Below are 17,160 nucleotides of genomic sequence, written 5' to 3'. Positions count from 1 at the left end.
CTACCCATAAAATCAGTAGACAAAAACTTAATAACAGTTGTGAAAATACAGCCTTGCTTTCATCTTTGTTAATATTAATATGGTCTCTAACCTGACTTAAGGTCTAAAGAAAAGAGGCTACCATCCCCTGATCAGCAAGCGTTACCAGTACAACACATCTAAAGATAAATATGAAATCAAGGTGTTTCTTTTACCATAATTGAACAAGTGCTTACCCTTAGTGCTTGAGAGCTGCTTGAGTGCTTCACTCAGAGAGGACACATCGTGCAGCACAGCACGAAGACACAAGGCCTGACATGCTGCCATGATTTCATCATACACTGAAGCATCGCTTCCCAGAATAACACAGACTGTACCTGGTAAACAATACAGCTCATAAATGTGTCATTGCTGTTCTGAGTAATAGCTAGGCATAAATTCCCCAATATCATTTCAGATCATGTAATTATGTCTAACGTCTGTTTATATAGCAGGATTGGGGAGGTTTTCGAACCATTTTTGATTCCAATGAGATACGGTTTGTTGTTGTTCTTCAACGCCAGCTGCAGATCTCCTGGCCTTTAAGTCAAAAATAAATCATTTTAATAGTCAATACGTTTTGATTTAGTGAATGAACATAAAAGCAGATAATCAGACTCTTGAACAATGTCTCCAAGCTTCACACCCAAATTTATGGGAACTGTCCTTCTTTCTAAGTGCTGCAAAGAGGAATAGAATTTTGCTAATTAGATGAACCAGACAAGCATTTAAAAGTGATCCGGTTTTAAGGTCATACACAAGAACATGGGCTCCTGATTGGCCTGCACTGGACTGAGCAGTTGACCATCAAGTAGGTACTGATGGAGGACTATGGACAAGCGAGCCTCGTTAAGCATTTCCATAACAACAGAACGAACCGCTTTGTAATTGGCAAACAGGTGGAGAACAGTGAACAGGAAGAACGTCAACCTGAATGAAGAACACAAATCAGTACAGTATCTTCTACACATTCGTTTAGAGCGTGGCTTACACGAGGGTGTGACTCACAATGGGTTATCTGTTACAAGCGGGATAAGTGCAAGGCTGACCAGCAGTCCTGCCAGGTTCACCAGGGTTTCCTTGTCAGGACAAAAAAGAAGAGAAATGATACACTGATACATGAAACCACTGACACGCATTTTGACATCAACTTCCCACACTAAGGGAATTTAGCTGGGAAATTCAAGAAAAAACTATTATGAAGCATATGAGAGTAAGTGTAAAAACCTGGCTCCCATCTTTGGCGGAGATATCGGCCATGTTGTTTCTGCGAGCTTGATGGACAGTTAAGGCAGCTCTTGTTGCTCCACCAGCAACTCCTACAATGGACTGGGATGACAGAAATAGAGGAATATGCATAGAGATTTACTGTCAAGCTGATTTCAGATTTAGAGGAAGATGCTGGTGAGACTTTAGCCTAAATATTCCAGCAATGCAGACAATTAAGAGTGGGAAAAAAGGAGGGAAATGAGGGGCTGCAATCTCCATGAACATGGCCACGTCATTAAGAATGTCAGCCAAGAGCCTGAAAAGACAGATAAGACATTATTATGTAAAATATTCATGAAAAGTATTACATTAAAATGTTTAATCAAACTAAAACAAAGTCTATGATCTAAGTCCAGGGCCGGATTAACCATACGGGCAACTGGGCAATTGCCCAGGGGCCCAAGACCTCTAAAGGGCCCAGGGCAGCAAGGGCACGAGCAAAATACTGTATCTGGTAATCTCCCGCTTTACATTAAACAAACTGTCAACACGGGCTTTTGCGCTGCACAGAGAGACGCTGCGCTGCCTATGACTTTGAACGTGAGTTGAGAGCGGTTGAGAGTCAGTCTCATGCGAAATGACCAATGAAGACAGTGCCTCAAGTTAAGACCCTCTCCTCATTGGTCAGTCCGCATGAGGTTGGTCAAATGTTACGCCGAGCGGGTTACGTCAGGCGTTGCTACAACAGAAAAAAATCTGACATGGAGAAGCTAAATGGGAGCGCGAAGCGGAAATTAAAAAAGGAAAAGGACATCAGAAACGCAGAAAATGTAAAGTATATACCTAAAATAGGTAATTTCTTCACTCTTGTTAATGTTGCTGACAGTTCTGTTAAGTCAGCTTCCGTCAACGACGAGGACAACTCAGCTAGCCAGGACTTTTCTACAAGATGCCAAATGAAAGCAAACATGCACTCCCTAATTATTTAGGATTAAAATTGTGTGTTTTGCCAGGTTTTGTAGTATTTATTTTTATCTTGTCTTCTAGAGAGAAATTGTGTCACAGACACGGCTCTGCACTTTCTATTTTAGCTATTGGACATGAACTTGTTAGTGACCTTGATTTTGAAGATGTTATACTGTACACCAGTTTGCACAGTCAAAGTCCAGAAAAAAAGCCATTGTAAGATGTGTTTGCCAAATGAAGCCATTTCAAATTCAAACATGCACTTCCTCATTATTTAGGACTAAAATTGTGTGTTTTGCCAGATTATGTAGCATTTATTTCTGTCTTGTCTTCTTCAGAGAAATTGACAGATTTCTAAATGTTTATGTAGCACTACAATGTTTAACTGGTTAATTGTGCTGTGTTATGTTGTTGTTCTATTTTAAAACAAGTTAAAATGAGTTTAGGATAAAAATGTTTATGAGCAGATAACAGTGATACTGCATTTTATTTATTTATTTTTTCCTTGAGGTGCCAGCTTTATTAAAATGCTGTATATTGTTGTGGAGGGAAAACTGGCAGATTTCAAATTGTTTGTGTTGGACTAATAACTTGATTGCCTTGTTGAATTCTGAGGAAACAGGGTCACCCTGTCAGGGTGATTTCTGCTTAAAATGAGCTGAGGACCAAAATGTTTCTTGATGTGTTGTCTGTGGTCTTCTGTTATAGCTATATCAATTCAATACATTTCTATTGGGAATAAATGTTGTTGAATAAACAATGGTTTGAAAGTGGTTGCTTATTTATTCATTTTTGTGAAAATGGAGGATATTTCCCTCCCTCTCAATGTAGTGGGGTCAATTTTACCAGATTATACAGATGCTGATGTGTTTTGTTTCCATAGCATCATATGTGAGTGAATGTCTTTGATAGGGGACATAGTAGTGCATTTGTAGTTCTATGAGCATTTAAATATTTGTAAATCAAAATACACCTGATGACAGTTAGAATTTGAAGTATTGAGTATATTTACTGTATATTACAGTAATATATTCTGTATATGACCATATTATGGTGATCCTGGGGTCGTGATGATGGGGCCCTTGAATATTGTTGCCCAGGGTACAACAAAGTGTTAATCTGGCCCTGTCTAAGTCTAGTATACAGTCCTTGGATCCTGTTGACACTGCTGTCGGTCGAGTTTGTTTTTCTTCTTCCTCTGTTAAACACAATAATCGACAGGTTCGAGCCCTTTTTCAAAGGGATGTTGTCTCTAGACCTCCTGTTGTAATTTTTTTGGAATAGATGTGTTGATGGTTTGATATGGCATAAAATCTGAAAATTACCTCATAAATATTTCATCACAAATAAAGTAAAAGACATTTCATTCAAGCTAATTTATATATATTACCCCATTAACCTTTTCCTTGTAAACAGATTTAACTGTGATATTGATACACTATGTACATTTTGTGGTTTACATACAGAAAACCTTTTTCATTTATTTTGGAGTTACTCTACTCAACCTTACTCAACCAATTTTTGGTCAGATTTCTGCTCATTTGTAAGGAAATATATTATGCCCAGCTTTCAACTTTGTTTTGAAAATGCTTTATTTGTTTGTTTTATTCACTTACGCCATGTCATACTATTTGATTAATTTATTACTGTTGCTGGCAAAGTTTAGTATTCGTAAATGCAAGTACGGAAATTATAAACCATTGTTTCTTATTTTGAAATCAGAAATTAAGCAATACCTAAAATCAATTTACAATATGATAAACAAGAAAGCTGTTAAATGTATTATGTATGTACAGTCGTGGCCAAAAGTTTTGAGAATTACATAAATATTGGAAATTGGAAAAGTTGCTGCTTAAGTTTTTATAATAGCAATTTGCATATACTCCAGAATGTTATGAAGAGTGATCAGATGAATTGCATAATCTTTCTTTGCCATGAAAATTAACTTAATCCCAAAAAAACCTTTCCAATGCATTTCATTGCTGCCATTAAAGGACCTGCTGAGATCATTTCAGTAATCGTCTTGTTAACTCAGGTGAGAATGTTGACGAGCACAAGGCTGGAGATCATTATGTCAGGCTGATTGGGTTAGAATGGCAGACTTGACATGTTAAAAGGAGGGTGATGCTTGAAATCATTGTTCTTCCATTGTTAACCATGGTGACCTGCAAAAAAAACGTGTGCAGCCATCATTGCGTTGCATAAAAATGGCTTCACAGGCAAGGATATTGTGGCTACTAAGATTGCACCTTAATCAACAATTTATAGGATCATCAAGAACTTCAAGGAAAGAGGTTCAATTCTTCAAAAAAAAACATCAGGGACAGATTGATCTTCTGCAGAAAGTATAGTGAATGGACTGCTGAGGACTGGGGCAAAGTCATATTCTCCGATGAAGCCCCTTTCAGATTGTTTGGGGCATCTGGAAAAAGGCTTGTCCGGAGAAGAAAAGGTGAGCGCTACCATCAGTCCTGTGTCATGCCAACAGTAAAGCATCCTGACACCATTCATGTGTGAGGTTGCTTCTCATCCAAGGGAGTGGGCTCACTCACAATTCTGCCCAAAAACACAGCCATGAATAAAGAATGGTACCAAAACACCCTGCAACAGCAACTTCTTCCAACAATCCAACAACAGTTTGGTGAAGAACAATGCATTTTCCAGAACGATGGAGCACCGTGCCATAAGGCATAAGTGATAACTAAGTGGCTCGGGTACCAGAATGTTGAAATTTTGGGTCCATGGTCTGGAAACTCCCCAGATCTTAATCCCATTGAGAACTTGTGGTCAATCCTCAAGAGGCGGGTGGACAAACAAAAACCCACTATTTCTGACAAACTCCAAGAAGTGATTATGAAAGAATGGGTTGCTATCAGTCAGGATTTGGCCCAGAAGTTGATTGAGAGCATGCCCAGTCGAATTGCAGAGGTCCTAAAAAAAGAAGGGCCAACACTGCAAATACTGACTCTTTGCATAAATGTCATGTAATTGTCGATAAAAGCCTTTGAAACGTATGAAGTGCTTGTAATTATATTTCAGTACATCACAGAAACAACTGAAACAAAGATTTAAAAGCAGTTTAGCAGCAAACCTTTTGAAAACTAATATTTATGTAATTCTCAACTTTTGGCCACGACTGTAAACATTTCCAAAATTTTATGTATTTTTTTTTCCCATTGTGATTTTGTATTTCTTTGTGTTCACCCCCTGGCTACTGTAAAATGTTTAATTTGAGTGATTCAATAAAAAGAAAAGCAAACAGGATATATAGAATTGGTCAATCCTTTTCTTATGGAAATTACTTGTAAGTTATCCCTGTAGTTTTTCTCCTTTTTTGATGCTATAATGAATGTAATTTAGAATAGTTAAAAACACTGTGATCCTCTCTATATAGCCTATGTGTTATATTACTGTTTTTGTTAGTTGTTATTCAATTAAAAAAAGGGGGAAGATTCTCTGCGTATTACTGTCTATAAAGCCTGTGGTAAATCTTAATTTCCTCATTTGCCTGGTTATGTCATACACAACGATTTATTTAAATATTTTTGTAAATATTACATTTTGATTAATTTTGTTTGTAAATGAATATGTTGTTCTTTATAAATGCATGCAGCTGTAATTTTTCTTCTTTCTTTATTTTAATTAAATTAACAAGGAAAACAATTGGGAGAGAATTGATCAGTGTTTGTTTTTTAAGATGTCTGGCCTCTCCTGACCTCAGAGTCTGTCTGGCAGTTAATATCCCAGAATAGGGATTCTTGGGATAAGTGGCAATCATTCTAGCAGAAGGTGAAGTGCTATGAGGCATGTCAAAAGATTGCCACAGCACAAACTCAATTGTACTATGTATTACAGCTGCTTTTATTAGTTCAAAACAATCATATAAAGCAATAGTTCTCAACCAGGGGATATGTTTGCTAGCTTGATCCAGAGGGCCCCAGTAAACTTCTCAAGATGAATTAAAATAATTTTAAATAAAGAATTAAAATAAGCTAAAACAACAAAAATATTATTTTATTACATAATGTAGATATGAAATGGTCTAATTATAAAAAAGCTCTTTTTCTAGACTTGAACAAGTCATGTAAAATGAATAAAATCTTAAAATTCCATGGACATTTAATATATATATATAGTATTTATGCCCAGCTCTTAAAAAAATTATCATGTTCCCCTAGCATGTTTTTTTTTATTCTCATCAAGTAAATCACAAACTGGGCCACTGAATATTGCTGGGGACAATGGGGAAACTTGGAATCAGTAAGGATGAAAACCACTGATGTAAATAAATCTTTTTAATTCTAGAGAGAGAATAAAAAGCATATTCTCCATATTTAGACACACGGGATGAGTTGATGTATCAAGTGATACCTGCACATGGCCTTGAACATGGCAGCTGAATCTAACTCTCTGAAATCTAACTCTCAGATCCTGTCTACTTTTCTTTTCTCAATTTAAAATAATCACCAGGTTTAATGTTTTTTCAAAAGAAAGAAAAATCAGAAACAGTCCTTAATCTGTCAAATGATGTTCATGAAACACGGCAGTCTGTAAATCATGCAGCTGTCCAACACTTATATACAACTAAGACATCTAACAGATGCAATCTCTGTTTCAGAGGTGGGTAGAGTACCCAAAAACTGTACTCAAGTAAAAGTAAAAGTACTTCTAGAAATATTTACTCAAGTAAAAGTAAAAGTACTAGTCTTGAATAGTTACTTGAGTAAGAGTAAAAGAGTATCGGATAAAAAATCTACTCAAGTAGTTAGTTACTAGTTACTTTGGGTCATATATACTGAGCCTATTTTTATTTAGATATATAGATAAAATGTTTGTAATGTATGTGTGTGTGTATAAATGTATATATTTCATCAGCCTTTACTCCAATTTATGTAATTTATTATAAAACCCTGTCTGTTTACTTAAGTAACAGACATAGGTGTCATGCCATAACATATTTTTAATACGACTGACTTTATATTAAATGTGAATTTAACATTGAAAGTTAATGTGATATAAATATTACTACTAATCTTTCATTGTTCAGAAAGAGAGCAAATAACATTTACATTATTAAAGATCATTTTCACTGACAGTCTAGATTTCAATCACTCTCAGAAACTCCCATTAAAATCACTGAAACTGTTAACACTGTGAAATAGATATCTTAATTAAAGATTCGTACACACATCTGCACTTTGTTGTTTCTGACGAGAGAATTCGCCAGAAAGAGGTATTCAGTCAGCGAGCGAGTGAAGGAAGCACCGGCATTTTATCGATGACTCATCTGAACGCCTCTGATTGGCCAATGCTTTAATAAGCTCAAAAGAATCGTGTGTGATTGGTTATAATGCGCAGCGCTGTAAAAATGCATCTATCTCTGGCTAAGCGCCAGCAAACGATCACAGATCTGAATTTAGCCGCTGATGATATGACTTGCTAAACGTACTCGCACCGGTGTGATTGTATAAAATTAATAAAATCTTAATCGGCTATGTTTTGTCTTTTGGAAGCTGCATTCAACTTGACTCCCCTCTGTTATAAGCCACACACGTACAACAAACTAATGTCACAGTGGTATCGTGTACTGTAATCGAATGTAGCCCAAGTTATTACCTGTTAAACAGTAGACAGCACACGCGGTGTTCATCTAATAAGGATCTCCATCGCTAGCAAATAATAACCTTTGCAGATTTCAATTCAGTGCAGTTCCAGCCACGTTTTCAATGCTCTTTCTGTTCTTAAACGTTACAACTCCGAGTGAACCACTTCAGACGCTCAGCGCGTGCGGCAGGGAACTGAACGACTCATTCAAACTGATTCATGAACCAATTCACTCGTTTGCCAATTGGTTTGATCAAGCCTTTGAACAGAATTGACTCAAAAGAATGAATCATTCGCGAATGGGCATCGCTCATTGCCCAGAGAAAAGTAGACGGCGCGTTTGGAATAAACTGAAGCATTATAACATTTATTGCATTAAAATAAAGTAACGAGAGGAGCGTCGCCCACAGTAACGAAGTAAAAGTACAGATTTTTCCCCAAAAATTTACTCAAGTAAGAGTATAAAGTACCCATCTTTAAATATACTCCGAAAAGTATTCGTTACCCCAAAAAATTACTCAAGTAAATGTAACGAAGTAAATGTAACTCGTTACTACCCACCTCTGCTCTGTTTACAGACACAAGCCCTGCAGGGAGCTCGGCTTACTTCTCACGAACTAGGTTTTATTGAGATTGTGATTGCATAAATAAAGAAAGACAGAAACTGTGACGGAGAAAATGAGTAATAGTAACAGTGTCATGAAGTCAAAGCTTCTGTGTTACAAAGTCTGCAAAAGCTATTCATGATTCACAGGGGCACAAGGTGTGGTAAATAGACAGATAAACGTAAGACCTAAAGAATGTGAGTGGATAAGAAAAAAGTGGGAGGCAACATAAAAGAAAGAGTGGAGGCGTGGGGTTTCATTCTGTCAGTGTTGTAAAGCATTTCTTTCTCACTCTGTCTGCCTCCTCAAAGGTCGAAACTGGAGCTGATGAAACTGTACTACATATTTAACAGATAACTGACAGTGAGAGGAAGTTTGGATAGGAAGTTTTCACAAGTCAAGTAGTGACAACGACATGTGACATCTTTGTGAAAGGACACTAGAACTTCTGTCACTACATATCTGAAAGAGTTATTAGCAGAGTACAGTACACTAGACATTTTTTTATTTTTCCCCAAGACAAAACATCAGACGTATTTAGGATTTCTGGTGAACCTGAGGAATTTTGGACCCTTCTTCCCTCAAGATCAAGTCTGGGCAGGTCTGTAAGTACTGAGATCTTTAGTTTCAACTGGCATGTTTTTGATTCGCTGCTTCCTTTAGAAAGATTGTCTTGTTTCTGGAGGCAGTCTTTACGTTGCGGAGATTTCGATTTATAATGATAGTTTAACCAGAACTATCAAGTGAGATCTGTAATCACTGATGCCAGTTACTGTCAGTATAACTCTGTCTCTGTCCATACCTGTTTTTCAAGCCCCGGCACAATAAGAGATAATAGAAACTAACTTCACCTTAAAGGCTTTAAGAGGAGGTTGGAAAACCCCTTTTATATTGTTCTAATATACATTTATTCTTGCACTTTTGGTATATATATATATCTTATTACATTTATTACGATTTATTATTAAAAAAAATCACTGTAAGGAACCAGTTAAACCATCTTGTTTTAAACCACTGCATGGCTCATGAATTCACTGGTAGATGCTTAAAACTTGATTCAGACAGACTTGAACTACACTGTATCCATTGTAGTATAAAGTACACTGCAAATTCATCAAAATACAGTGATGTGCCATTACTTCCATGCTGACTCCCCTATATTTACACTGTTATCTGTTACTTTGAACAGAAATGTGTGAGAACGAACTACAAGAAGTGAGAGTTGAGGATGCTTTACTTGAACAGCCTGAGCCGAGGGCTAATGGGTGCAGTGTCCTCTGTCGGGACTTCTGTACGGACAAAGACCATCGCAAATTAGCCATTTGCAGCATCATATGTGGCCTCTCCTGTCTAGGAATTATGTCCTTTATGTACTCAGTCAAGGTAACTATGATTAATATTACAGTATTATTGAAATGTCAGTGCAGTACAACTGTATTACAGCACTACTATTGTAATAAGTACTTCGCTCTATGTAAAATGAAACTAATTTTTAAACTCAAATAGGAATTATTTTCATTTAGTAACCCACCCATGCAATCAAAGTTCTGAGTGCAGACAAACTCAAGGTGTGAAATGAAAATAAACACTTCCTGAGAACCTTACCTAATTATTAACAGTTTTTGTTTGTTCTTATCTTATATACTTATCCTACATAACTTCAAAAGACTCTCAGCTAAGATCTGTTGCCAGTAAAATAGATACTGTTGGCAAAGACGAGACGCAATGAAACAAAAGCGTACCATGAAACTTAAGAACTGAAGCATGCACTAACATAATCTAAGAATCTAAAAAATTTAAATCTGACACCTTTCCTCATTTGTTTTCCCAGGCCCGAGAGACAAGAAAACGACTTCAAAATGAAGATAGTCCAGAAACACGAGAGATGGTTAAGAAATACTCAAAAAAGGCGTGTAAATGGGGTATTGGGTCCATTGTAGCCTGGGTAATTTTAATTCTCATCTTTCCATTGCTGCTGGGATTTCTGTCCTATGTTTTAACCTTCATAGATTGACACTGAAGAAGCTTTTCTACAGTTAAGTGAGTAATGAACTCTAAGAGAGCGAAACAGACTCTTTCATCGCTCACATTGGAAATCTAGACCATCCAAAAATGTAAACTGATGGCAATAAGTTGTTCAATAATGGTCATTATTTACATTCACTGTGTTTTGAAAGGTGCTGGATCAAAGGTTCACAGCTTCCTACCTAGAATATAATTGGATTAAGCCAATTAAGCCAATGCAGGTAGTTATAAATGGTACAGCAACTTTCAGGAATTTGTTACATGCATGAGATGGAGCCATGCATAAAACCATCAGCACTGTCCAGACAGAAGCTACTTCTACACTTCAGCAAGCTGATTTTATTTATGCTCTTACTGCCAATTGGAAATGAAACACTGAGACACTCAGAGAGCATAACATTCAAATGCTGAGATATGGATGTGGTTACATTATTAACATTCTGTTTTTGTGAATAAGTCATACTGTTTCAATACTATGTGCTTTTGATGTTTTGTACATGCATGTATTTCAGGCTTTGTAATAAAATGTGTAGCAGTCAAAACGCAGCTGCTCATTGTAAACCTCTAACAACTCGACAAAACACTAAAATACAAAATAGTTCAATCCTATTCTATTATGAATACAGAATGCAGACATCTATCAAAGTATACACACTCATCATTCAACATGTTCAAACATCCCAAACAGTATTATAAATCACTACATCAAAGATGAACAAAAGCCTAAATTAAGTGAATGGACTAGATTTAGAGTGCCTGAGTAAAAGCACAGAATGCATTAATCTTCTAGATGAGAACTATAAAGCATAATTTCAAACTGAACAATGCAAACTTTCATCTCTCTGGTAACTCCTGTATTCAGTGCTGTCACTTCAACGCCTTTGTGCAGTCTCCCTTATAATGAAACACACAGGCCATCCTGAGAGTGCATTAATAAGGCATTCATTTAAACCAAAGAAGTGTTTTAAAAGAGGAATATACTGAGAGAGGAATGTTTTAATAGTGACCTGGTGACTCTTACTTTGTGAGGAATTAGAGATATCTTAAACATATGCCACAGATTATTGTAAACAAGTGCTTTCTTTAAATGCTTATAAAAATACAAAACAGAGTTGTTTCTGGTCACATCAGATAAACATAACATAAGTAATCAAAAACATGTTACAACTCTACAAGTCTATTTATTGCGGCTTTGACAAATTTACAGTAAATTTTAACATAATACCTACAAATCCCATTGTTCGGGACAGAACAATTAAGAGCTCTGCCTCATCCCACAACCTGCTGCAGTGCCATCCAGGTGTCCAACTCCTCAAGCTTGGAGCAAAGGAGGGACTCCAGCTGCTGCAGGATGAGGCCATCCCCTGCTCTGGAAGAGACCCCGACCCCTCGTCTGGTTCTACTGAACCCAGCGTTCCTCTGGGCTCCGCCCCCCGCCATTACGCCAACCAGAGGTTTCTTGGGCTTCCTGGCAACACCCAATTCAGGGAATTCGACAAAGCGCTTCACCTTTTTTTGGCCCAGGACAGCCTGAGAGCCATCACGCCGGTTAAGAGGCACCTCAAATATGGTTTCCAAACGTCTGAAAAGAATTTGTAAAAGCCGCTTCATTGATCAGAGTTCAAAAGAGCAAGAATAAAACACCCCACTGAAATCTCCAAACCTAACTGCATGCGATAGTTCACATAAATATTAAAATTCTGTCATCATTTACTCACCTTCCAAACCCATAAGACTTGAAACACAGATGAAGATATTTTTAATGAGACCTGAGAGATTTCTGTCCCTCAATTGAAAGTCCAGGTAACAAAAACAAAATAGATCATAAAGGTGTCAAAATGAATCCATATGAATTGTGCCGTTTAATCCAAGTCTTGTAAAGAGATGCGAACACTATTTGATGAACAGGTTTATTTTAGGATTTATTCACAACACACATACATGGAGCACATCACACATCATATGGTAAACACAGAAACACAATTTGTGAGTGTTACATGCAAGAACGAATGTCATTGGTTCTCGTGTGTCTTTGTGCGTCACGTTTGAGCTTCCTTGTTTACCATATGTAATATGGTCCATATATGTGCATTGATCACTGTTTAGATTGAAAGCCTAAAATCTGTTCACCATATAGAGCCATCAAATCTCTTCACAAGACTTAAGAGTAAATCGTTTGATTCATATGTTTTTTTTTTCAATTGAATGGAGGGACAGAAACTTCTCAAGTTCAAAAATATATATAAAGTCACTGGTGATATGCATATCAAACTGTGATATATAGCATGAAATAAAACTTAAATAATTAGCATAGTTAAACAGAAGAAGATAAAGCCAGAGACAATTTATAAGAGACATGCCACTTCCTCAATGCTCAATACAACTATATAAGGAAAACCTGTAACGGCAAAGATGGAGGTTGGATGCACATGTCCCGCCCCTCCCGCTGGAAAGCCAATCATCTGCATTTAACAGTCAAGCCGGGAAACATTTAAGCCTATCGTCTGGTTCCACTGACGTATGCGCACAGTTGAGGAACCCCTTGCGCATGCGTAGTAAAAGTATAACTATAATTTTGGTGCAAAGTCATCAAACATTTTCAGCGATTTTTATCATATTTTACTGCTGTTTCTATACATGCTGTTTTTATGTCCCGGTGACCAGTGAAAGTGCAGTTCTGACTCTCTACCCATTCATTTAGACAGGAGCCTGGTCTTGTTAGTCTGAAATAGCTGTCCGGAGGCGTTGCCAAGATGGCGGCCGAGTGACACGATTTGCCTAAAAGGACTTTGATAAAGCTTATGCAATACACCACATTTTTACTTAGGCAGCATAAGAACACACTGCTAGCTTTAAAGCTGCATTAAAACTGGGCTATTGGGATATTCTGTCTGCCCCCAATGTCTGTGAGCACTAGAAATCCTGAAGGTTAGGTAAAATAAAGAAAATGATGATAAAATTAATAAATGAAACCAGTCTGAAAGGAGTGCCAAGAACTTCATTTTTATCCTCCATCGTCTGTCAGTTTGATTAATAAATATATTGAGAAACAATAATACTGCTATATGTTGAACGTCACCTGATCAAAGCATGTCTCATCGCTTCCGCTTGTGGGAAAACGTGCTAATACTGTATTAAATTATAGCAATATCTATGGACTTTTAAGATAATCTGTTTAACTAGCTACCTATTTTTATTATTGAGGTTTTATTACATTTTTACATCCAAATATTAGTGAAAAGAATACAATGGAAAAATGTTTAGATATCAGTCCGCATGTGATGGACATTAGATATGATCATCAATGGTATCTACTTTGAAGGCATCTTGACTAAAACTGCTTCAAATTTAACACAGCATATGCAAAATGCTCGAACCGGAAGTGATGAGACCCGGTTAACATAATACAGAAGTGTGGTGCGCATAACCCCTATTAAGATGATAAATGGGTGAGTAACTCAATTCTCCAGAAAATAAATCATTTGGAAAATGTCTCACCCATCAGGAGGCTTGCTGAAGTTTTTATTTGTGTAGATCTCTTCCAAGCTGAAATCCTTCTTCTTTATTCTGTGAAACACAAAACAAGAAATGTATCTTTGCTGTGATGAAGTACAGACACAGAAAGATATGAGCGAGCCTATAACCTTCTCTATGCATACACACCTGATGACCTTAGGAAGGCCCATAGGGGTGAGATTATTCTGAGGCTTTGGAATCTTTTTACGGATACGAATTGAGGACACCTTTCCACTCTGGCCATCCTTGATCTCGGTCTGTTTACAAAGAGGGAAGATGCAATTAGGATTAAGAAAAATTATACATACACAAATCATGATACACAAATCAAATCTAAGAGAAAACTCGCACCTTGATTTCAGAGTCTGATAATGCTGAGAAGGCCGCAGAGAGTTTAAGGTCAAAGTGTGATCTCTCTTCATCTATTGATTCCTCACACTCCATTTGATGCAATCGACTGTCTCCTTCCAAAGAACTTTGTGAAAACACACTTGAAGGAAGAAAAAGTAGGATATTAACTGATGACTTGCATCTTTATAACATCTTCTTATGGGAAAATATCTGCAATCATCCACATGCTAGATTATACAACAACAGGTAATAAAAAGCCAGTATACTCCGATTCGGAGGCTGGGAATTTGATAAATTACCTGCAGATTGATGACACAGAGGTGGAAGGTGTCACAGGGCTGGGAGTGACAGAGGAGGGGCCGTTTAAAGCATGACAGGACGGGAGGGTGGAAGAAAAGGGGGGACTGAAAGAGGACGGTGCTGATGATGATTTGTTAAAACTGGAGGCAGCTGAAACACAGCCAGAGCTGGTGGCACTACTATAACTATGCCCTTGGCTTGAGCTTTTAGACAAGAACGCTAAAGGACTGGACAAAAAACACGAGGCAAGGGCTGTGAGGGAGGTGGAGGGAGAATAAGGGGAAGAGGGGTACACCTCCTTACGGAGACACAAAGGGGCAATTTCACGCTCAATCTCCACACTGCAGACGGTGTGCCGGCGAGTGCGCTTGGACGGAGAGTGAAGGTGGATGGGCAGTGGTGTGGGTGAGCTCTTTCTGCTGGGTGAGGTAGTGCTTATGGCATGCATGTGGGACTGGGGGAAATGACAGTCACTGAATCCTAGGGATGAGATTTCAGGACAGGAGTAGCTGCGCAGGAGGCGCTTGGGACCGCTACCTGACGATGATAGTACTGGAACAGCTTCCATTGTCTTTTCTTGGCTCTCTGCTTCATTGTTACCCCCAACAGCACCTATCCTTTTTGCAATGGAAACTTCTTTTCTTCTTGGTCGGATTAAATTCTTTGTGGGTCTGCTTAGTTTTCGTTCTGAATCCACCTGAGCTGTTGAAACAAGTGGCAAAATCTCCTGTATGTCTTCTTCTGCTTTCAGCTCAGAAATACATGCCTCCTGCTTCTCAGCTGCAACAACAGACCGTTCACTCTGCAGTAGTGTTCTTTTTGAAGGTTTATTTGGCCCTGCTGGATCAACCACTGAAGTCACGCAGTCCTCAAACTTGTGCTTGGGCAAATTAATGTTTCTCCTCTGCAACAAAACACCAGTACTTTTAAGATGCCGTCTTGTTTTTCGAGTTTCAGTGCTCACCTCAGGCTCTAGTGACTGCATATGTTGAGGTTCTGATGGACCATTCATTGTCTTGTCAATCAGGACATTATGTATGCCATTTTGAGAGGATGTAGTTTCAGTGGCATCATCTTCATTGCTAGAGGTCAGCAACGTCCTACATTTTACATTTTTTCTCAAACGACTTATCTTATCCTGTCCCATTTGATCTGAGGTTTTGACAGAATTTCTCATCTCACCATCTGCAGCATTATTAGTACCAACAGACACATTTGAGTCTTGGAGAGGTTGCATTGCAGAAAACCCTCTCCTCTTTTTCCTAACCTGAACAAATATTTCTTCCTCCTGGTTTACTTCCAGAGTGATGCCATTGTTTTTTACCCTTTTATTCCTCACAGGTCTTCTCTCTTTAGCATTCTGTATATCACATTTCCCCCTGGCCTCTAAGTCTTTGTTTGTCTGAAGAGCTTTTCTGCATCTCTTTGGCTTCACTTCCCTGACAGAAGTGGTCTCTGGAGGGTCTGATATTTCAGCCAAGTGCTGTGTCCACTCCGTACTGTTTTCCAATTGTGATTCCTTCATCTCCACTTCCAAAGTCTTTGATCCTTTTGTTTTCACAAAAGAAGCCAGTTCAGTGGAAGAGGGTCCAGCCGACCCTGACAGATGTTTCTTTCTAGGGCTTTTCCTTGTGGCCATACGTGAAAAAGGCCATACGTCTTTATCTATCAAATCAAAATCACAGGATGCTCTAAAAGAGACTCCAGCATCAGGCGTGTTTGCACAAGTTTTGTTTGTGCTACTTTCAGACTCAGGTTTCAAGAGGTTTGATTCCTCTTCTGAAAAGTAGGACTCAAGACTATGTCCACCGGCTGTTTCACTGCTTCGGGTCTGTCTCTCACCTGACAGATGATGCAGAACAATCAGCGGATCCGTTTGAACATTGGCTTGCTTGGACACACAAATGGCACTTACAGAATTCAAAAGTTTCTCTGTGGACAGATTTGGTCTAGTCCTGAGGTAAGGACTCTGTGCTTTACAAGGACTGGCATCACGTGTCCCATCCTGAAGGATGGCTTTTGACTGGGTTGAAGGACGGTCTATCTGAGTTTCTTCATTTGGCGAAATCTCGCCGTGCATTTGAATATGATCCAATACTGGTTCAAGGTTGTCACTTGTTGAAATTGTACAAAAATTCCATCTCTGTGCAACTCTGCTGCGTTTTGGAGCAGTGTTGCATTGCACCTTTTCTGAAGAAGGCCTTTTTGGAAACAATCCATTTCTACATTTATCAGTCTTGCCCTTTTCAACATTTGACTCTATCAACTGTTCATGGCGATCAGGAAGTGTGATCAAGGATAGAGAGTCATTGGGCTTAAAAAGCCGAACAGGGGTCATGACAAGCTCAGTAAAGCTAGCCATCTTGGATTTGAATGACTGTAGAAGTGGGCCAAACTCCCATCTTTTTATTGCTGAAGAGCTCTCTGGGGACTCCCTCTCCATTGGCTTCTGGTCATGGCTTTGCTCCTTTGCGGGGCTGCCATCTCCTAACTGTGAGCTTATACAGGGTGATACCGGCTTGTGGTTTTCACCTCTAAAATAAAGATACAAAAGACATTTAAAGCA

General features: G+C 38.3%; 2 protein-coding genes and 1 long non-coding RNA gene across 3 annotated transcripts; 1 reads left to right on the top strand and 2 right to left on the bottom strand.

The window, feature by feature from the left end:
- Nucleotides 1-141: 141 nt before the first annotated feature.
- Nucleotides 142-3,814, bottom strand: LOC132148750 (RUS family member 1-like). Its single transcript, XM_059557444.1, has 9 exons — nt 3,810-3,814; nt 1,437-1,543; nt 1,246-1,349; nt 1,027-1,097; nt 778-948; nt 637-687; nt 494-558; nt 216-356; nt 142-158 (listed from the first exon to the last, which is right to left on the bottom strand). Exons 1-9 carry the CDS (start codon nt 3,812-3,814, stop codon nt 142-144), a joined length of 732 nt encoding a protein of 243 aa, XP_059413427.1.
- Nucleotides 3,815-8,676: 4,862 nt separating this feature from the next.
- On the top strand, nt 8,677-10,466 carry LOC132149216 (uncharacterized). Its single transcript, XR_009435007.1, has 3 exons — nt 8,677-9,007; nt 9,592-9,785; nt 10,234-10,466. It is a non-coding gene; the product is annotated as an uncharacterized LOC132149216 (long non-coding RNA).
- A 274-nt stretch (nt 10,467-10,740) lies between these two features.
- On the bottom strand, nt 10,741-16,238 carry LOC132149215 (uncharacterized). The gene is made up of 5 exons (XM_059558237.1): nt 14,594-16,238; nt 14,295-14,418; nt 14,091-14,200; nt 13,926-13,994; nt 10,741-12,009 (listed from the first exon to the last, which is right to left on the bottom strand). Exons 1-5 carry the CDS (start codon nt 16,231-16,233, stop codon nt 11,697-11,699), a joined length of 2,256 nt encoding a protein of 751 aa, XP_059414220.1. The 5' UTR covers nt 16,234-16,238; the 3' UTR covers nt 10,741-11,696.
- Between the last annotated feature and the right edge of the window lie 922 nt (nt 16,239-17,160).

Source organism: Carassius carassius, chromosome 9, assembly GCF_963082965.1.
Source record: "Carassius carassius chromosome 9, fCarCar2.1, whole genome shotgun sequence".
In the NCBI taxonomy this organism is placed as follows: Eukaryota; Metazoa; Chordata; class Actinopteri; order Cypriniformes; family Cyprinidae; genus Carassius; species Carassius carassius.
This window is presented reverse-complemented; position numbering and strand designations above follow the sequence as displayed.

What these genes read in the sequence shown, in the direction of transcription:
- LOC132148750 (XM_059557444.1), bottom strand. An exon ending in CTTGTAACAGATAACCCATT is followed by an intron (nt 949 to 1,026) that starts GTGAGTCACACC and finishes TTCTTCATTCAG; the next exon opens with GTTGACGTTCTTCCTGTTCA. An exon ending in CTTGGAGACATTGTTCAAGA is followed by an intron (nt 559 to 636) that starts GTCTGATTATCT and finishes TTTGACTTAAAG; the next exon opens with GCCAGGAGATCTGCAGCTGG.
- LOC132149215 (XM_059558237.1), bottom strand. Translation starts at nt 16,233, where the DNA reads ATGGCCACAAGGAAAAGCCCTAGAAAGAAACATCTGTCAGGGTCGGCT. An exon ending in TCTGTGTCATCAATCTGCAG is followed by an intron (nt 14,419 to 14,593) that starts GTAATTTATCAA and finishes GTTTTCACAAAG; the next exon opens with TTCTTTGGAAGGAGACAGTC. An exon ending in TATCAGACTCTGAAATCAAG is followed by an intron (nt 14,201 to 14,294) that starts GTGCGAGTTTTC and finishes CTTTGTAAACAG; the next exon opens with ACCGAGATCAAGGATGGCCA.